This window comes from Prionailurus bengalensis, chromosome A3 (genome assembly GCF_016509475.1).
Source record: "Prionailurus bengalensis isolate Pbe53 chromosome A3, Fcat_Pben_1.1_paternal_pri, whole genome shotgun sequence".
Taxonomy (NCBI): Eukaryota; Metazoa; Chordata; class Mammalia; order Carnivora; family Felidae; genus Prionailurus; species Prionailurus bengalensis.
This window is the reverse complement of record NC_057354.1, coordinates 118,588,486-118,610,021: the sequence shown is the minus strand read 5'-3', so window position 1 is coordinate 118,610,021 and position 21,536 is coordinate 118,588,486. Positions and strand designations below refer to the sequence as shown.

The following is a 21,536-nucleotide window of genomic DNA, read 5'->3' as shown; positions in this document are numbered from 1 at the left end:
GCCAAGGAAAGGTTGTGCCAACGGGAAGTGTTGGAGAGGGTCTAGTGATACCAGAGGATCTATTTACGTGAGGTGGTGGTTGAATGCTTTGTGGCTGTTGAGAAATTGAGAAATCATGTCAAAAGATGTAAGATTATAGTTCAGGCCTTTCTCCTGTGTTCAGAGTTGCTCTAGTAGCTTCACCAGCATCATGGGATATCTGTACCATGTCAGAAAATGTGGCAAAGGGGCTGCAGAGCTGGAGGAGATGACCCTGAAATGTCACCACTGTGGAAAGCCATATAAATCGAAGGCTGGACTTGCGTATCACCTGAGGTCAGAGCATGGGCCTGTGAGTACTGATTACTTTCCAGACCCTGTTTGGGGATCTGTTTTTTGGGGACTCCTTACTCCGACATCTTCCCATACATCCACTGTTCCTTATTTGTATCCCCTTTTAATCTTTGAATGCTTTTGTTTTCCTTTCCTTATTTTTCCTTGGTTCTCTTATTTCTGCCTTTTGAACATAATTAGGTTAGAGAAATCAAAGTTCAGCGTGTAATCTGTGCAGAAGTAAACTCATTATTACACTTTTAAAGCTTAAGGCATTCCGATTTAGCTAGAAATTTTGTGGAAATTTCTGTCCGGCTGGTTCTTCCATTCCAATTTTTTTGTCTTGATTTTTTCCCCCTTGATTACATTTCTAGGCTTCCCCCACCTCATGTTTCTTTTTAGAATTCAGTTTCAAGGTATAATTTACATATGATAATTAATGTTCACCCTTTTAATTTTTTAACTTTTTATTTTTTTTAATGTTTATTTTTTGAGAGCGAAGACAGTATGGGGGGGTGGGCGGAGAGAGAGAAGGAGGCACAGAATCCGAAGCAGGCTCCAGGCTCTGAGCTGTCAGCACAGAGCCTGATGCGGGGCTCAAACTGACGAACCGTGAGATCATGACTTGAGCCGAGGTTGGACGCTTAACCGCCTGAGCCACCTAGGCGCCCCAATATTCACCCTTTTTAGTGTGCAGTTACGAGTTTTGACAAATACATAGTCATGTAGTCACCACCACAATCAAGATATAGAACGATTTGACCACTGATTTATTTTCTGTCCCTATAGTTTTGCTTTTTTCACAATGTCCTATAAATGGAGTCATACAATATGTAGCCTTCCTTTTGAGTCTGGCTTCTTTCACTTAGCATAATACATTTGAGACTCATCCATGTGTTGCATGTATCATTAATTTATTTCTTTTTATTTCTGTCTAGGATTCCATTGTATGGATGTTTCACAGTTTCTTTATCCATTCATCAGTTGAAGAACATTTGGGTTGTTCCCATATTTTGGCAATTATGAATAAAGTTACTATAAACATTCACATAAAAGGCTTTTGTGTGAAAATAAATTTTAATTTCTCTTGGGTAAATACTTAGGAATGGGATAGCTAGGTCATATGATAAATGTATGTTTAACTTTATGAGAAACTGCCAAACTCTTTTTCAGAGTGGCTATACCATTTTGCATTCTCACTAATAAAATATGAGGATTCCAGTTGCTTTGTATCCTTGTTAGGATTTGCTATTGTTAATTTCATTTTTTCCTTAGTCCATTCTATTAGGTATGCAGTGGTATTTCACTGAAGTTTAAATTTGCATCTCCCTAGTGACTAATGACATTGACCATCTTTTCATTTGTTTATTGGCAATGTCAGTTGTTAGTGAAGTGTCTTCTTTTTTGAAGTTGCCATTGAAATCCTTTATTATTGGAGTTTTGTTGTCTTACTAGGAAGTTTTGAGAATATTCTGAGTTTTTTATATATTTTGGACAGAAGCCCTTCATCAGATACATGTTTTGCAAATATTTTCTCCCAGTCTATAGTTTGTCTTTTCATTTATTTACAGTGTTCTAAATTTTTTTATAAGTTTATTTATCTTGAGAGGGAGAGAGAGCACCCAAGCAAGGGAGGGGGAGAGGGAGAGAGAGAAGCCCAAGCAGGCTCTGCTTAGTGTGGAGCTTGATGTGGGGCTTGATCTCACAGCTGTGAGATCATGACCTGAGCTGATATCAAGAGTCAGATAGATGCTCAACTGACTGAGACACCCAGGCACCCCTATAGTGTTTTTCAAAGAGCATAGTTCTTAAGTTCGATTTATCATTTTTTCCTTTTATGGGTAATGCTTTTTTTGTTGTTGTTTCTAATATCTCTTTGCCCAACCCAGTTTTCTTTTCTTTTCTTTTTTTTAAAGTGTTTTTATTTATTTTTGAGAGAGACAGAGTGTGAGTGGCAGAGGGGCAGAGAGAGAGAGAGAGGGAGACATAGAATCTGAAACAAGCTCCAGGCTCTGAGCTGTCAGCACAGGGCCAGATACGGGGCTTGAACTCATGAACTGTGAGATCATGATCTGAGCCACCCAGGCACCCCCCCAACCCAATTTTCTATTGCTGCTATAAAAAATCACAAGGGGGCCTGGGTGGCTCAGTCGGTTGAGTGTCTGACTTTGGCTCAGGTCATGATCTCACAGTTCTTGGGTTCCAGCCCTGCATCTGAGCTGTCAGCACAGAGCCTGGAGCCTGCTTCTGATTCTGTGTCTTCCTCTCTCTCTGCCCCTTCCCCACTCACACTCTTGTCTCTCTCTCAGAAAATAAAACATTAAAAAAAAATCACCACAGAATTAATGGCCTAAATAACACAACTGTATTGTTTCAGTGTATTAGGCCCGAAGTCCAGGGATAGCACAGCTCAGCTGGCTCTCCTGTGTAGGACCTCACCAGGCTGGCATCAAAATGTCAGTAGGACTGTTCCTTTTTGGAGGCTCAAGGGGAGAATCTGTTTTGAGGCTCGTTAAAATTAAGACTTGAGTTCCATGCAGTTAGTTGTAGGACCTCATTTCCTTGCTTGCTATAGGCCGAGAGTTGTTCTCTGGTTCTGAAGGCCATCTATGTTCCCTGGCTTGTGGTCCCTTCCTCTTCAAGTCAGCAGCAGTATCGAGTCTCTCTCACACTCTGAATCTCTCCTGCCTTTTCTTCTGTCGCACCTCTCTTACTTAAAGTCAACTGATTCTGGACTTTAATTAGATCTACAAAGTACCTTCACAGCAGCACATAGATTAGCGTTTAATTGAATAATTGATGACTGTAGCCTAGCCAGGGTGACACATCAAAAACCATTACACCCAGGATTACAAAAATGTCCTCCCTTTGTTTCTTCTAGAAGTTTTATAGTTACATGGTTTACATTTCATTTTGAGTTAATTTTTATATGTAGTATGAGATAGGAATGGGTTGAGGTTCATGTCTTTGCACACGGCTATGTCTTGACCTTTACTTATTAAAATAGAACAGACTTCACCCTAAGAAATTTTTTATATCAGCAAAATACGCATGAAGGTGGTAGAGCTTTATGCTAGTGGTTAGCAAGCCAGTGAAGAGCTTTTGATACTTAGAGCAGGAAGGATAGCCCTTAATCATTGGCTTTGATGGAAGCCACTTCTCAGGCCTGTGTTTTGCTATGTCTCATTCTTGCAGATCTCATTCTTTCCAGAGTCAGGACAGCCAGAGTGCTTAAAGGAGATGAGCCTGGAGCCAAAGAGTGGGGGTCGAGTTCAGAGGCGTTCTGCCAAGATAGCTGTGTACCACCTGCAGGAGCTGGCTTCTGCTGAACTGGCCAAGGAATGGCCTAAGAGGAAGGTGCTTCAGGATTTGGTGCCTGATGATCGGAAGGTAAAGTAGAAACTTGCGTTAATTTTGAACCATGTCTGATGTTGTGCTTAGTACATACGGAAAAGTAAATGCACTTGAGTACATGATAAACAGTATGTTGCCGCTTTTTAAAAATTAATTAATTAATTAATTAATTTTATTTTTTTAAAAATATATGAAAAATATTGTCAAATTGGTTTCCATACAACACCCAGTGCATCCCAAAGGATGCCCTCTTCAATACCCATCATCCACCCTCCCCTCCCTCCCACCCCCCATTAGCCCTCAGTTTGTTCTCATTTTTTAAGAGTCTCTTATGCTTTGGCTCTCTCCCACTCTAACCTCTCTCTTTTTTTTTTTTTTTTTTCCTTCCCCTCCCCATGGGTTCTTGTTAAGTTTCTCAGGATCCACATAAGAGTGAAAACATATGGTATCTGTCTTTCTCTGTATGGCTTATTTCACTTAGCATAACACTCTCCAGTTCCGTCCACCTTGCTACAAAGGGCCATATTTCATTCTTTCTCATTGCCACATAGTACTCCATTGTGTATATAAACTACAATTTCTTCATCAGTATGTTGCTTCTTAATCCTTAGAGATGGAGTATGTCTGATCCAGCTTCAGTGTTTGGATTCATATGGGTCCTAGAGAGACCGTCTGTTTCAGAAATTCCTTAAGGAACCCTCTTAATTTTGAACTGCTCCTGGAGGGAATCCGAATTCCCAGATTAGTCTTTTTTTGTTAGTCTTTGTTTCCACTTTGTTAGTTTTTTGTTAGTCTTTTGTTAGTCTCTGTTTCCACTTTGTTAATTTGTATGTAGTAGTTTATATTTAGTTTAGATAAATGATTTCAGTTTGTTTTTCTAGCAACAGAACTCCTCTCCCCACCCACTCTTTTTTTCCAAATGAAAATTATATAAAACACCAATATGTAGAATAACTTAAAATAGAGTCACTGGGGTGCCTAGGTGGCTCAGCTGGGTAAGTGTCCAACTTCAGCCAAGGTCATGATCTTGCAGTTTGTGAGTTTGAGTTCCATGTTGGGCTATCTGCTGATAGCTCAGAGCTTGGAGCTGCTTCGGATTCTGTGTGTCATTCTCTCTCTGCCCCTCCCCTGCTCATGCTCTGTCTCTTTCTCTCTCAAAAATAAATATTAAAAAAAAAATTAAAAATGGAGTTTCTCTATGTAACTAGGGGTAGTGAGCCCAAAACTTTGCCTTCTTGGCCTTCTCCTTGATACTTTTATCATTCCTTCCATGGCCCCAAGTGTACTTCTCAGGGTTACAGAATCTAGCTTAGAAGCCTTTGGTTTAAAATAGATCATAGACCAGAGGAACCTATTTGGCCAAGAGGAGATAAGGAGTATATGACTATGGGGTAGTCATGGGAAGGGCTTGGGAGGATATACGAGTAAAGATTAAGGTTAGAGCTAAGGACCTATTACTCTCCATGGTATCAAGAAAGATAGTTTAGATTTGGCCTAGGGCTTTGACTCATGAGGGGAATGTCATATATTATAAGACAATGTCAATTCGTGGAAGTGGATACCTTTTATTTGGTCTAAAAATCAGTCCTACTGGTGTCCAAGGAGTTGGATCCTGTTCTTGAGTATCAGAGCATCCTTTTTTGTTTCAGACTCGTTGCTACTTTTTTCCTGCCACAGGCTAAAGTATGTGGTTATCTAAATTCAGTTTAAATGTGAATTTTGTACAGTGGTATGTATCTTATGATAGTGTAGTCCATTTGCTTTCACTGTGTTGATCGGTGGTAGGGAATTAGACATAAATATTTGTTAACTGATTGATAAGGTTTGCTAGTCTTGTCTAGCAGATACCCTCCTAAAATCATCAGTTTTATAGTTTGACATTGTGTAGGTTAAAGGCATTATTATTTTGTTTTGTTTTAAACTAAAAATTTAATTGGAATAGATAATATATTCTTGTTCAGAAGTCAAAATGATAATAAACATTGAGATATCTCAGTTTCACCCCATCCTTGTTCTAGCCTGTATCCATGGTAACCATTCTTACTGGTTTCTTGTGTGTCCTTCCAGTGTTTTTTAATGCAAATACAAGCAATATGGTCTAGGAAAAACTCTTGTGTTTTCTTTTACTCACATCCTACTACACACTTAACACTTCTGACACCAGATGTGTGGGTTTTTCCCACACAGACTAATTTTCTAACACCACCTGCGTGTCCTACAATTTAATTCAGTCCTGACACTATCTACCTGGAGTTAGTGTCAGGTCCACAAGTTAAGGGGTCAGTCTCACAGGACTGTTCCAATTTCAGGTGTCAGTCACAAGTCCCAGGTTGTCATCTGTACTTCTGACTGACTGGGCTAAAAATTGGGGTTCCCATGCTGCCCTCCTTGGTTTCGGTAATTTGCCAGCGTGGCTCACAGAACTCAGGGCAAGGTGTTTACTGGTTTGTTATAAAGGATATAATAAAATCTGCAGATGAACAACCAGATGAAGAAATACAGAGTGAGGTCTAGAAGAGTCCCCAGCATAGGAGCTCCTATCCCTGTGGAGTTGGAGGTGTATCACCCTCTTGGCACATATATATACTCTCTGAACCCCATAATTTTGGGATTTTTATAGAGGCTTTATCACATAGGCATGACTGATTAACTATCCCTAGCCCCTTTCCCTCTCTAGAGAATGGGGAATGTGTCTGAAAGTTCAAAGCTTCTAATCAAGGCTTGGTTTTGCCAGTGGCTAGCCCACCGAGGAACCCACAGAGTATTACCTCATCAAAACAAAAGATACTCCAATCACCCAGGAAATTCCAAGGGATTTATGAACTCTGTCCAAATACTGGTATTACTCAGAAAATTAGTAGAAGTTTTAGGAACTCTCTATCAGGAACCAGGTTCAGAGACTGAGTATTAGCAGGAACTGAGGGCAGAGACCAATAAATATTTTTTCTTGTTTCACAAATGTATATTCCTTTCTTTTAAATGTTTCCATTTATTTTGAGAGAGAGAGCACATAAGCAGGGCAAGGGCAAAGAGAGGGAGAGACAGAATCCAACACAGGGCTCGAACTCACAAACCGTGAGACCATGACCTGAGCTGAAATCAAGAGTCAGAAGCTTAACTGACTGAGCCACCGAGACACCCCTATATTCCTTTTTCAAAAATCTTTGTATTTGGAAATAATTTTAGAATTACCGAGTCATTGCAAAATTAGTACAGAGTTCCCATATGCTCTTTACCTGGCTTCCCCTAATGCCAACATCTTACATAACCAATAACATAGGATCCCATCAAGATCTCACATTTAATTCTCTTTACTGTGTCTCCGTAGTCTCCTCCCATCTGTTATCATCCTTCTGGCTTTATTGATCTTTTGTGCTCTTGACACTTTTGAAGAGAACAGGCTCGTTGTTTTGTAGAATATCCCTAATATGGATTTGTCTAGTGTTTGCTCAAGATTAGATTGAAAGTTATATGTTTTTGTCAAGATTACCACTGAAGCAGTGTTTGCCTTTCTCAGTGTACCATATTAGGAGGTATATGATGTTGATGTGTCTTTTTTACCAGTGATCACTTTGATCACTTGATTAGGGTGTATTGTCCAGTTTTCTCCAAGGCAAAATTACAGTTTTCCTCTTTGTAATTTGTCAACATTTTGTGGGGATAGTGACACTGTGCAACTACCCTGTGTCTTATCATACCTCTGCCCACTTGCTGTAGCATCCGTCAGTGATTCTTGCCTGCAACAGTTATTATTATGGTTGTTTGCCTAATGATGGTTTGTGTTTCCATTACTTCTTCCATAAATTATTAATTGAAATTCTGTGAGAAAATACGTCCTTTTTTTCTCTTAATCTATTTATATCAGTATGGACTCATGGATATTTTATTGTAGGTATATAATCCAGTGCTATTATTATTATTATTCATTTTTTGGCTCAAATTGTTCCAGATTTGGCCATCAAGAGCTCTTTGCAGTGGGCACCTGTGCCTTTTTGACATGCTTCTATCATTTTTTTGAGTACTCTTTGACAACATAAGGTGCTGTAGAGTCATCTTGTGTATTCCCTTCCCCTGCCCTGGAATCAACCATTTCTCTAAAGAATGCTGGTTTCTTTTATTGGAGAATATACTTAAAAAACAAGATTTGAATGCTGGGTGTACTCATTCCTGCTGGGGTGTCATTGCTTCTGGGCCCTCTTGGTGGCTAGAACTAGGATATATATGTATGTCTACTCGTAGATGAAAACACATACTCTGTGTTCATTTTTATGTCTGTCTGTATACATATTTAAAGCCATGATACCTTCACTTCCAGTCCAACACCACAAGTTTCATTCTTGCCTTCCTTTGTGCTTATTTGTAACTCCTTTCTCTAACAGTAAGAAAACCTAGCTCTCACTGTTTGTAATATATTTACTTATTTGCTTAGTCCTAGTATAACATAAAGTAGTTTTACAATTATTAAGCCATACCCCTGTAAAAACAGGTTTATTAGCTGTAGAAGAATATTTGTATGTCGTTCTTTTCATCTTCAGCCTTACAGTATATAGTCAAAGTACTGTTTTATTTTTTTTTTTTAACTTACCTATTTATTTTGAGAGAGGGAGAGAGAGAGAGAGTGAGGGAGGGGCAGAGAGAGAGGGAGAAAGAGAATTCCAAGCAGGCTCCACACTAACATGAACTGTGAGATCACGACCTGAGCCAAAGTCAGATGCTCCACTGACTGAGCCACCCAGGCGTCCCTCAAAGTATTATTTTACGGTTATTTAGATTGGCTTTCTCCCTCGCTCCCTTCATTATGCTTCTCATTTGTAATCCTTAGGTTCATGTGTTACTTTTCTTTACATTTTGAGTTCCCCTACATCCTGTTTAATTGAAACTAGTCATTTCTCTTGGGGGGTATGTGAAACATTACCATAGTTCCAAAAGTCAGACCCCATACAAAAGGTCATCTTATAGAAGGGTCACTGCCCTCTTCCCAGCTTTCCCATTCTGAATACCCTTTTGTTTCCATCCTGTCCCCACCCTGCTCCCTGCAGAGACCACCACACTCAGTTTCTGCTTTGTCCTTCCTGTATTTTTATGGGCTAGATGACCAGATACATGCATATTTTCTTACATCTTTTTCTTTCTCACATAGATACTCTTTTGTAATTTGCTTTATTTCACTTAAAAGTGTATCCTGGAAATCACTCCATATGTGTTCTTAGAGATTATCCTCATTTCTTTTTTTTATAGCTGCGTAAACATGATAGTTTATTATATGAATATAATAGTTTATGCAAATATTCTCATCACTATAAAAGGATTTTGGATGGACCTGTATACCCTAGCTGCAGAAGAGAGGAGGTGCTTATAAATAAAGCCAGCTCTGTGCTCTGATTCCTCTTATAGATTTAGCAGAGTTCCTTTAGGCTGCCTTCCTTATTTCCCCTTACCTCTGGGTTTTGGTTCTGTTTTTCTGTCTCAGAAAGAGCATCAGCTTCTTTTCAGATACTTCCATTTTCCAAGCAGGAGGATTGTTTACTCACTGGAAATACAGCTATTACTTGTGGTGGACTTTGTAAGAACTGTCTCTACAGGTGCTAGCTGTCTCTTTTCTGGAAACTATAGTAGTTGTAAGAAGAGACGAACTTAGGGGCACCTGGCTGGCTCAATTGGTGGAGCATGTAACTCGATCTTGGGGTTGTGAGTTCGAGCCCCACGTTGGACTCTAAATAAATAAATAAATCTAAAGAAAAGAGAGAGAGACTAACTTGGGTCAAAGCATGTGGAGGCAAGTGTGAGGAATAATTTTGCTTGGGCAGTATAAGTAAAAATCATGTGTTCCATCCCCAAGTTCTTTCACATCATTGTTTTAGGTTGAACCTTAATTTTTTTGAGTTTTTTTAAATTTTTTTTTTTAACGTTTATTTAGTTTTGAGACAGAGAGAGACAGAGCATGAATGGGGGAGGGTCAGAGAGAGCGAGACACAGAATCTGAAACAGGCTCCAGGCTCTGAGCTGTCAGCACAGAGCCCGACACGGGGCTCGAACTCACGGACCACGAGATCATGACCTGAGCCAAAGTCGGCCGCCCAACCGACTGAGCCACCCAGGTGCCCCTGTTTGAGTTTTTTTTAAATGTTTATTTTTGAGAGAGAAGATAGAGACAGAGCATGAGCAGGGGAGGGGCACAGGGAGACAGAAGGGAGACAGAATACAAAGCAGGCTCCAGGCTCTGATGAGCTGTCAGCACAGAGCCTGATACGGGGCTCGAACTCACAAACCACGAGATCACGACCTGAGCCGAAGTCGGATGCTCAATTGACTGAGCCACCCAGGTGCCCCTGAATTTTTTAAATACCAAAAATTAACATGACACCTTTGAAGAAAAAGGAGAAATGCAGATAAGCAGGGAAAAATCGCTAAAGCTACTCAAAATTCTACCACCCAGAAAGGACTACTGTTAACATTTTGATGTATAGCCTTCTAGCTTTCCCCCCATCTACATATATTTCTGTTGCATATGTTGTATATATATGTGTGTATATATGTACCATATTTATGAGTATACCTATATTTTACAGTACATATTTGTATCTTTGTCTTTTACGTAATGAGTATTTTAACTGTGTAAATGCTCTGTCACTAGCTTTTTAAAACTGTAGATGAAGTGCTATATCTGAAAGTCTCCTCTCCTGCCCTCTGTTAAAAATCAAAACTATTCTAAGATTAAAAAGCAGTTATACTTACCAGTTTCAGATAAATTTGTATTTAAAGGGTCTTACATACTACAGTATTTTTGGCACATGAAAATATGTTTGTCAGACTCCAGAATTACATAACCTAAAGAGTTGGGTATGAACCTTTTGGGGTATTTTGGTTGGAAGTTGGATTCCTCCAATAAAATATTTCTTGTCTTGTAGTTAAAATATACTCGCCCTGGGCTTCCTACCTTCAGCCAGGAAGTACTACACAAATGGAAGTCAGATATCAAGAAATATCATCGCATTCAGTGCCCTAACCAGGTGGTTCTTTCTCATTCATTTTTTCAGTAAATGCTTATCAAGTTTATCAAACTTCTGTCTCAGTTACTGATTCCTTCATGACAAAGTTATCTGAACCTTAGTGGCTTAAAACATTAGTTATTTTATTTGTTCAGAATTCTGTGAGTCAGTAATTCTGTCAGGGCTCAGAGAGCCTTCTCCTGCTAAACATGGTGTCAGCTGGGATCACTCATGGGTTGTATTCAGCTGCAAGCTCAGATGGGACCTGAACGTCCAAGATAGCTTCTGTGCAGCTAATTGAGCTGGGAGCTTCGCTCTCCACGTGGCCTCTCTGTCCATGAGGTTGTAGTGGGTTACCAGCAGGGTACATGGCAACTGACTTCTTAGAGTGTTCCAAGAACATGCAGATGAAAGCTGTAGATCTCTCAGGCCTAGCTTCAGAATTTGTTCAGCAATATTTCCATGGCATTCTATTGGTCAAAGGAATCACAGGGTTAACCCAGATTCAAAGGGAGGGTGAATAGACTCCTCTTCTTACAGGGAAGAGTGGCAGAGAATTTCCATTATTTCTTTAATCCACCACAGCTGTATATGCAGTACTTTGGGAAGGAGGGTATCTACCAGAAACAGGAGACATATTTATACTGAAGAAGGCAGATTAAAAAAAAAAAAAAAATCCAACCATGCAATTTTCGGTTTCTCTAAAAGTCAGAGAAAAAGTATCAGGGAAGGGAATATCTTAAGCTCTTCTTTTTTTAAAAAAATACCTTTTCATGGTTTTCCTTTTTCCTTTTGTGGCTTGTGTGTGAATTTTTTTCTGTTTGGTTTGTAGTACAATTTATCGGGCTTCTTCCTCTAAATGTAGGGTTGGTCAGTGTGAACGGCCAGATTGCTAAGAGAAGGATGAGGTTTGGTATAATCTTCACATTATTTCTTCTTCTCTCTTTCAGGGTTGTGAGGCTGTCTACAGTAGTGTATCAGGCCTTAAGGCTCACCTGGGCTCTTGTACCTTGGTTTGTAACTTTCTGAATGCTTTATCTTAATGTGATCTCTCAAACAAAAGTCTGACATGGAAGAGAATTCAGTTTAGGCGAACAGCTAGTCACACTGTTTACTGTTAAGTTCAGAGGCTTGTTTAGTTTTTTATGTCCTAAAGATTCTTGATCTGGTATTGGATGGGATGTCCTGATATGTCCAAGATATAGAAGAAGCCAACATAGCCTTAAGTCTTATCAATTAAAAAAGTTGGAGGAAAAGTATTATTATTAGTTTTGAGTCTATATCAGGGAGGTAACTTTTTCTACCTGAGCCTGTCCTGCCCTGGACCTGCCCTGTTTATTGGGCCTTAAAATTTCTAGAATCAGTTTACATGTGCTTATCTGGATGATGAAGATCCTCTAATCCCACCTGAATTATATAGCCTCTGGGGATGGGAGGTAGACGCTAGCCCTGGGTGTCAGGCAAACAGATATTCACCTCACTGCATCTTTTCTGTGTTGACCCAGATGCCCTCTGACTCACAGACATGGGGACTGCTGCCACTTTTTAATTCCATTCAGAAATATGTCCTCACACAAAATTAGCACCATGGACACTCAGAGCTTCAGGAGGGGAGAGAAATCTCAGTTCAAAGCAGCAAGGGAGTGTAGGCATCCAACCCAGATCTGGCCACAAGTGCTTAGGAGTTTGTCATCATGATCTTAGTTTCTGAGTCCTTAAACTAGGCATTATGGACAATACACCTCTAATTCTGGATTTGCAAGGCACTCTTTGGAGCAGTGGATTACAGTGGGAAGAATTATACATTGGTGTCTCTGGTGAACTTCAGGAGTTTGATCATGTGGGAAGAGGAACCAAGAGAATCTGGAAGTGAAGTGACAGAAACTAGGGAAGATAGAAAAGGGTGATTTGTTACATAATAAAAGTAGGAATACTTTAGGTTGTGTTGAGGGGGTGGGGGTATTATGTATAGAATTATATTAGGATAGATTTCTAGTGGTAATAATCTGCCTAAATATGGTTTTCCCAAGTATATTGCTGTATTGGATTTTCTTCCTTCTTATCTTTGCTGAAGTAAAATCCCCTCTTTTCATCTCTAACAGTCCCCACACACGGCCCAGGTACGTGTTCCTGAATTTACCAGTAATTCCCTTTTCTTTCTCTCTTGAAAACAGGGAAACTTTGTGGCTGGAAAATACAAGTGTCTTCTGTGTCAAAAAGAATTTGTGTCAGAGAGTGGTGTCAAGTATCACATCAACTCTGTCCATGCCGAGGTGAGGTCCCTGCTTTTCCCATCATGTTTTTGTAATCCCTGGAACCCATACATGTGCCCCAAGAAAGGTGGAATTTGTGTGTTGTGTTGGGCTAGGACTGCCAAGGAAAGTAGCTTGAAAGTGGTTACTGGAGACATTGGAGTTAAAATACTTTGTAAAATTAGATGCATAATTATATTTTCTATGAAAGCATTTGTAGTCAGTATAAGTCTGAGCATCCTTGAGCTCTTCTGATTCTTTTAAATTCAGTTAAATCAGGCATGTGGGCAGTAGGCTGAGTTTACACCTTTGCAATTCTTGTTTCCTAGCGTTCTCCATACTTCCGTTTCCTAGTATTCTAATTAATGTTGTGGAGCAACCTGTTTTTAAGGTTGTTTAAAATACCGCAAAGAGGGGCGCCTGGGTGGCTCAGTCGGTTGGGCGACGGACTTCGGCTCAGGTCATGATTTCACGGTCCGTGAGTTCGAGCCCCTCATCGGGCTCTGTGCTGACAGCTCAGAGCCTGGAGCCTGTTTCCGATTCTGTGTCTCCCTCTCTCTCTGACCCTCCCCCGTTCATGCTCTGTCTCTCTCTGTCTCAAAAATAAATAAACGTAAAAAAAAAAAAAAATACCGCGAAGAAACAACTATGAAAGACATTAATGAGACAGCTGGAGTCATTGGAATACGACTCTATTAAATAATCGTAATGAGTCAATGTTAATGTTCCCAAATGTGATCATTGTATTGTTTTGCAGGGGAATGCCCTTGTTCTTAGGTAGATATATGCTGAAATTTTTAGGGATGAAATACGCCTGAAAATAAATTGCAAATGGAAGAAGGAAGAAAGGAAAGAGAGGTTAACGATGGTAAATCTAGGGTTCATTGAACTATTATAACTTTTCTGAAGGTTTGTACATTTTGACAATTAAAAAATAAATTCTGTGTAAAAGTGTTCTAAAGTTCAGGGGTGCCTGGGTGGTTCAGTTGGTTGAGTGTCCGACTTCGGCTTAGGTCATGATCTTGCAGTCTGTGAGTTTGGGCCCCGCGTCGGGCTCTGTGCTGACAGCTTAGACCCTGGAGCCTGCTTCAGATTCTGTGTCTCCCTCTCTCTCTGCCCCTCCCCTGCTCACGCTCTCTCTCTCTTTCTCTCTCTCTCTCACTCTCTCTCTCTCTCAAAAATAAACATTTGAAAGAAAAATTTTTAAAAATGCTTTAAAGTTCAGAAAGCTGAATCTTTTTTTTCTCTTAGGGCAAGTTTTTAGTAATATAGGTGAGTAGAGAAATTGTTTCCTGTATAATTAAATACCCGTATTGCAAAAGCTAAAGGAGTAGAGTGCATTCTCTTGGAATATCTGACTGCAGAAACTATTGTTGCCTGATAAGGAAAAATAGCAAGCACCTTCAGCTGTTCTCTGCCCTCACATTTAATAGTTTTTAACAATGTGGGCTGTAGTTAGTGTCATCAGATGTGGTTCTTGTTGTTTTACCAGTTTAAGCTTTGGGAGGCCCTTTCCATGTCTGAGATTTCTTCTGGAATGCAGTCCTATCTTTTTTTATAATAATAGTGTACCTTTTTATGCTTCAGGAAGTACTTAAAAGATAATTATCTCGAGGTCCCTGGGTGGCTCAATTGGTTAAGTGCCTGATTGTTGATTTTGGCTCAGGTCATGATCTCATGGTTCCTTAGTTTGAGACCCGTGTCAGGTTCTACACGGACAGCTCAGAGCCTGAAGCCTGCGGCTTCTGTGTCCTCCTCTCTTTGTCTGCCTCTTCCCCGCTTGTGTATGTGCTCGCCCTCTGTCTCAAAAATAAATAAATAAACATTAAAAAAAAAAAATTATCTCCTGACAAAATCTGGCCTTTATGTAGTTAACCAGTTTTCTCCAGTTTCCTCTTAAAAAGTTGGAACCAACAAATTTCACTTAGTTTGGGGCTTGTTCCCCAGGCATTTGTTCAATGATTTGTGCCTGTGTCTATGAATTATATGTGGTGGTAAAACATTTTTATTCTGTTCCTCCCTTTCTGCCTCGCATGTTCTTACACTACTTTTTTTTTAAACAGGAATTTTCAAATACATGAAAACGGACAAAATAGTGTAATGAATAGCATTAACAGATATGAATAGCTTTAACAGATTGGCCAACAAGTTTATGGCCAATCTTGTTTTCATTTATAACCACACCTACTTCTCTTGTTCCTTAAAGGCTTATTTTTTTTTTTTAAGTTTATTTATTTTGAGAGAGAGTGTGTGTGCATGTGCACACAAGCGGGGGAGGAGCAGGGAGAATGAGAGGGAGAGAGAAACCCAAGCAGGCTCCATGCTGTTAAAGCAGAGCCTGACTCTTGATCCCACCATCCTTGAGATCATGACCTGAGCCAAAATCAATAGTCAGGCACTTAACTGACTGTGCCACCCAGGTGCTCCTTAAAGGCTTATTTTGAACAAATTTCACATACCCTGTCACTGTCACTGCTTCTTTCACTGTGTCTAAAATATAGGGACTTTTAAAAGTATATGACCGCAACCATATTACACCTAAAAAAAATTAACAATGATTCTTGCATATCATTATATACCTAGTTATTATTTAAATTATTTAAATTTCCCTGATTGCCTCATAATTTTTTTTTTTCAGAGTTGGCTTGTTCAAATCAGGAGCAAAAAAAAAAAAAAAAAAAAAAGGTCCATATACTGTATGTTTTAATCTAGAGTGCTATCCAATAGAAATGTAATGTGAGTCATGTATGTAATTTAAAATTTTCTAGTAACCACATTTCAAAAGTATAAAGAAAAACAGGTGATATTAATGTTGATAATATATTTTATTTAATCCAGTATATCTAAAATACTATCTTTTGAACATGTAGTCAGTAAAAAATTATTGAGATACTTTATATTTTTTCATACTAAATCTTTGAAATTTCATGTCTATTTGTTATATATTGAAAGCGTAACAGGGCGTCTGAGTGGCTCAGTTGGTTGAGCGTCCGACTTCGGCTCGGGTCACGATCTCGTAGTCTGTGGGTTCGAGCCCTGCGTCGGGCTCTGTGCTGACAGCTCAGAGCCTGGAGCCTGCTTCCGATTCTGTGTCTCCCTCTCTCTCTGCTCATGCTCTGTCTCTCTCTGTCTCAAAAATAAAAATAAAAACATTAAAAAAATTTAGAAAGCGTATCTCATTTTGGATTAGTCATTTTTCAAGAGCTCATTAGCCACATGTGGCTAGTGACTATCTCATTGGACAATGCAGGTCTAGAAGTTTCCCTTTCCTCTCCCCCCACCCCAAATGTATTTGTTGAAGAAACAAGGTCATATATGCACATTTTGGATTTTGTTGATTACATTCCTGTGGTGGTGGTCCTCTAGCAGAGTATTTCCTATAAACTGGTTGTTAGACCTAGAAGACTGATCAGATCACTTGATTTAGATTGAAGTCAGCTGTCTTTCTCTCTTTCTTTCTTTCTTTCTTTCTTTCTTCCTTTTTTTCTGCAAAAATATTTCATAGTTGGAGTCCATGTTCCTTAACTCTTAATTTTTTAAACTGAGTCTTAGAGAAATTAAGTAATTTCCCCATGGTCACAGAGACAGAAACAGAGTTGAGATTTGCACCCAGGCGGTCTGGCTGCATGCAAATACTATCATGAAATAAAAATCTCCTATGACCCAATGCTTTATATCTCATGAGAGTTTTACAAAGGAGATAGATGAGTGGGATGATGCTAAGTGATCAGACTTCGTGGATCACTTATTGAAGTACCCTAAATATGTCTTACACAATAAATGCTTATAATGACTGCTCATGATGAATTTCTTCAGTTTCAAGTACAGAGTTCTAAGCTATGGTTCCCTATCTGTTTCCTCCTTACTGTGTTCTGCCCTAACTGTGCCTTTTAGAGATTCTTCCCACACCCATTCTTTATGTTCTCTACTGTGTATTGATTGACTGGATGATTTTTCCATTTTGCCTCTGTAGGACTGGTTCGTTGTAAACCCAACCACAACCAAAAGCTTTGAAAAGCTAATGAAGATAAAACAGCGGCAGCAAGAAGAAGAAAAGCGGAGGCAGCAGCACAGGAGCAGAAGGTCTCTGCGAAGGCTGCAGCAGCCTGGCATCGAGCTTCCTGAGGCAGAGCTGAGTCTTAGAGTAGGGAAGGATCAGAGGAGGAGTAACGAGGAATTGCTAGTGTCGACCTCCTGTAAGGAACCGGAGCAGGAGCCAGTGCCAGCACAATTCCAGAAAGTAAAGGCCCCAAAGACTAATCATAAACGAGGAAGGAAATAGGCAGGCAGTGTGAAAGCTCCTAGGAAAGCGGACATGATGCCATTGTCACGGGGGCCTGTGCTGGGAGGACTGAGTCACGGGGGCTGAGTGAGGAGAAATGCACTCTCTCAGCTGTTTGTGTAAGGCTGTGACTTTCTCAGCTCCTTCCTCCTGTGTAAATTTCACTGTTCTCCCTATTTATTCACTTTGACCCACCCCCCCCCCCCCCCACTCCCTTTTTGGTAGGTTTTCCTGCTATTCCTCATTGGAGTCCTCTTGTTTTTCTCTTATCTTGCCCAAAGAGCTCCCTCTTAAGGCCAACTGTGGGCCCCTCTTGCCCTGTACAAAACTGAGAAACCTGTTTGGTTGTCCTTTTCCTTCCTGGGCTATAGAATGTTCTTGGAAGCTCCATTGATTAGTAGTCATTCCATCATCTTGCTTATAAAACAATTCCAAATTAATTTTTTAAAACCATACTGATTTACCATTTTGTATTTGTGATTTAACAATCCTAGAAGCTAGAACTGTTGTCACTCATGTAAAAAGCTTATCCTGTCTCCTTGGGAAGCAGATTTTATGGAGGCTGTTTGTTCTCTCAATATGTAAGAAAATGGATGTAGGATGAAAAAGCTAGAACCTCGCTACACTGGTTTTACTGGGAAATGTTTTGTTTATCCCAAGTAGCAGTGACTGACTAGACCCACAGGCATGAAAAGCAGCCCAAACATTAAAATGTCGAAAACATTAAAATGATTGGAAAGAAGGAAGTAGAAGAAGCAATAAATACTGCCTCATCTTTCCTGGGGCTTGAGGCCTCATTGGTTGCTATGATCAGTGCCCTCCTAAAGCTTGTTTTCTCCCCCAGTTTTATGGATTGAGAAATACCACATTGCACTTGATGTTTTGACACAGAATCCTAGTGTTCCTGGTAATGCCACTAAGACTGGCAGCCAAGGTGCACATTCCTTCTCCCCCGGACTTGACCTTACCTGTTAGTCTATGCCGTGCTAAGTCTATTCCTCCCTTTAGCCAACCTCTGTCTCTTGGAATTCTCTGAGAATATTGTCCTCTATCCTCTTTTATATGTGGAGTTCTATCCTCTTTATATCTTGAGACTTTGTCACCAGATGTAGATATTTATCTGGAGTTGGAAAGAAAAATTCCTTTTCTGTACCTCATGCCTACCTGCTAATGTCTAGTGGGCTACTTCTCTTCAAGGCTGGCTTTCTCTGGAACATTGTTTAGACCAGCTCTGTTGTTGTGTTTCCACATTCTCTTCCCCTTTTCCATAAATATTGGTCTTATATATTCTTGCCAATTTTTGTGGCATATGCCACATAAAAAGCAAGGACCCTTAACCCTGATATGGATAAACACTACCTTTTCAAATTCTGAAAGGCTGTTACTACTCTTTAACTCTGTATTTTGTGCTGCTCCACATAGCTTTAAAATGTGGGCTTTTGTGAAGACCACTTTCAAAAGGGAGCATTGAAACCAGATTTGGAGACTGCCAAAATAGATAGTTGTGAAACAAGTGAAGGACATGGTATGTCCACTCTACATTTTCATTGGCAGTTGCACCCTTAAAACCCTTTCAGTAGATGCGGATTGTCAGGGAGGAGAAATGAAGAAGCTATATTAATTTCTGGTGAGTAAGACTTGGGGAATGTTGGGCAATGACAAAAGAAATAAATGACTGTCGGTTAGAATGATGTTTCCAGTTCATTGACTCCAACCTGCTATTTGACTCCTTGCTGACAAAGCGTATGGGGGTAAGAAAACAGCTGAACGTGGGAGTGGGTTTGAAATAAGTTCCAAATGCGGCGTCTTAGTAGTTCTTTAGCTCCTGAAGTCTGCTGGTTAGTGAATAAATTTGTTTGAGATTAAAGTGAATTAGTGTAGAAAACTTGTCCAGTCTCATCCAGGACCCTCGCAGGCACTTTTAAAATTTTTCCTTCCTGAGGCCAGGTCTCACTCAGCAGGAGTATCCTAATCATACTATTGAGTTTTTAAGTTTTTTAAACAAAATTCATTTGAATAACAAATTTGACAATACCAGGTATAGCCAGGTTGTGTGGAATGTGAACTCTCATGCACGGTTTGGAATTTAAATTGGTACAATTACTTTGGAAACAATTTGGCAGTATCTAGTAGAGCTGAAAATACGCCCCTAAGACTCGACAGTTTTACTCCTGGGTATATACAGAGAAAATCCTCTTGCCCAGGTGTACCAGGAGACATAAACAAGAATGATGTAGCAGAGTCTACTAACTGTCTGCCAAAATCTGCTCTCACTTTGCAGACCGCTAGGATTATAGGACAAATGGCTAGATTATGTTCCCGGCCCTCCAATCCCCTGCCCCTGTAGTGAAGGGTAGCTAACTACTCTCCAGTAGAACATGAATGGGAGTGATGTGTGATACCTCCGGGGGAGAAGTTTTAAGAAAGGGCACCTCTGTGCTTTCTTTTCCCTTCATTGGGCCATATGAAGATAATAAAATGGCTTTAGGGGGTGGTAGAGCACAAAATGGAAAATGGTTGATGCCCTGAATCACCCCATGAAGGACTAATTGCTAGCCAGGAACATCTGAGACTATTAAAGAGAAAAAAAAAAAATCTGTTTTTTGAGACATTATACATGCTTGGGTCTCTTTGTTAGCTTACTCTACTATATAATTTAATTGTTTATCATCAGAAGAGGTAAATACAGTGGAATACTGTATAGCTGTGAAATTAACTAGGGCTTGTATCATGAATACATCTTAAAAATGGGAAAAGCAGGTTACAGAATACATCAAGCATACCATTTATGTGAGGTTTAAAAACAGGTAAAAATATTCCATATTGTTTATGGAAATGTATATGTTATATAATATATATTTAGTGTACGTTTATAGTTTAATATATATTAATGTATATGTGTGTGTGTGTGTGTGTGTGTGTGTGTATAGCATGAAAACATGCACAGAAATGATAAACACCATATTTAGGACAGTGCTTCTGGGATTCAGAGGGACTACAGTGAATTTGTAAGTTCTTATTTCTTAAGGTGGATAGTGAGTTTGTTGTAGTTTTCTATATCGTGTGTCTGAAATACTTCATTTTATGTATTTCTTTTGAAAGACTTCATTTGAAAAATCAGCTCTCACAAATTATTGCTCCTCTCCTTTTTAAAAGGGATCACTTTAGAAATTTTACTTGTGCTTCATTCTTTTTTAAAATGTTTATTTATTTAAGAGAGAGGAAGCACAAGTGTGTGGGGGAGGGGCAGAGAGAGAGGGAGAGAGAGAATCCCAACCAGGCTCCAGCACAGATACCAGACTGTGAGTTCATGACCTGAGCCGAAATCAGGAGTCAGATGCTTAACCGACTGAGCCACCCAGGTGCCCCATTTGTGCTTCATTCTTAACCTTTCATTTTCCTCTCCCCTGTAGTCTGCTCTTACCCCTGTCTCCTGTTCACTTTCTATTTCAACCACGCCAGTTCAAACCATCATCACCTCTTGCCTAGAGGACAATAGCTTCCTAATTGTTTCCTGCTGATTTTTACTGGCTTGGCTACACTTCCCAGAACAGCTGTAGTGAGTTTTTAAAATTGTCAATCAGACCTCATTCAAGGGCTAAAAGCCTGATAATTTCCCAGTGCTCTTAGAATTCAAGCCACTCCCTTTCCTTGTCCCACAGGGCCTGCCACTCCCACTGCTAACCCGTTTAGCTTCCTCTCCCTCCCCTCCACCTAAATTCTCTGATCATTCCCCAGCTACACCTGAGCCACATTGACCTTTCTTCTCTTCCTGGAGCCTGCTAAGCTCATTCCCATTTTAGGGCCTTTGCACTCACTGTTCCGTTGCCTGAAATGGCTTCTTCCCTGGTTTTTGTCCAGTAGACTTCACTGAATCATTTAGGTCTTAACCTAAATTTCCCCTTGGGGGTCTTTTCCATCTAAGTGCACTTTCTGTAACATCACCGTTTTAATTTTCTTCATAGCAGACAAAAAGTAGACTGACATGGTACCTGGCCAAGCTATGCTCACTTGCAGGTATGGATTTCAAAATACCTTTATCAGATGATTCACCCTCAAAAGTCTTCAAGCCCTTAAGAGAGGCCTCACTCTGAAAGGGACAGCCATAAAGCAATACACCAGATCCGTTATCTGGGATGATAGGAATTAAAAATAAACATAGGAGATGGAAGTTACCCACTTTCCAATTTGATCATCGGAACAGTAAAGGCAGGAGGGAAATTAACAGCAGAGTAAGATTCTAGATCACTCCTACTTTCCCAACCCCTTTTCAGCCTTAGTATATATTTTTCTGTGGTTTTTTGCATCCACAGAGAATAGGGCTTCAAATTTGTCTTGGTTACCATG

General features: G+C 39.9%; 1 protein-coding gene across 2 annotated transcripts in view; it reads left to right on the top strand.

Moving 5' to 3' along the window:
• The window catches only part of ZNF512 (zinc finger protein 512), a 33,523-nt gene extending 14,646 nt beyond the window's left edge, over nt 1-18,877 (top strand). For both annotated transcript variants that reach the window (XM_043604257.1, XM_043604258.1), the window contains exons 9-14: nt 164-331; nt 3,508-3,702; nt 10,575-10,676; nt 11,606-11,668; nt 12,830-12,928; nt 16,881-18,877. In XM_043604257.1, the coding sequence (XP_043460192.1) occupies nt 164-331; nt 3,508-3,702; nt 10,575-10,676; nt 11,606-11,668; nt 12,830-12,928; nt 16,881-17,189 (936 nt within the window). In that variant the 3' untranslated portion in view covers nt 17,190-18,877. The remainder of the gene's footprint in view (nt 1-163; nt 332-3,507; nt 3,703-10,574; nt 10,677-11,605; nt 11,669-12,829; nt 12,929-16,880) is intronic.
• Nucleotides 18,878-21,536: the final 2,659 nt, after the last annotated feature.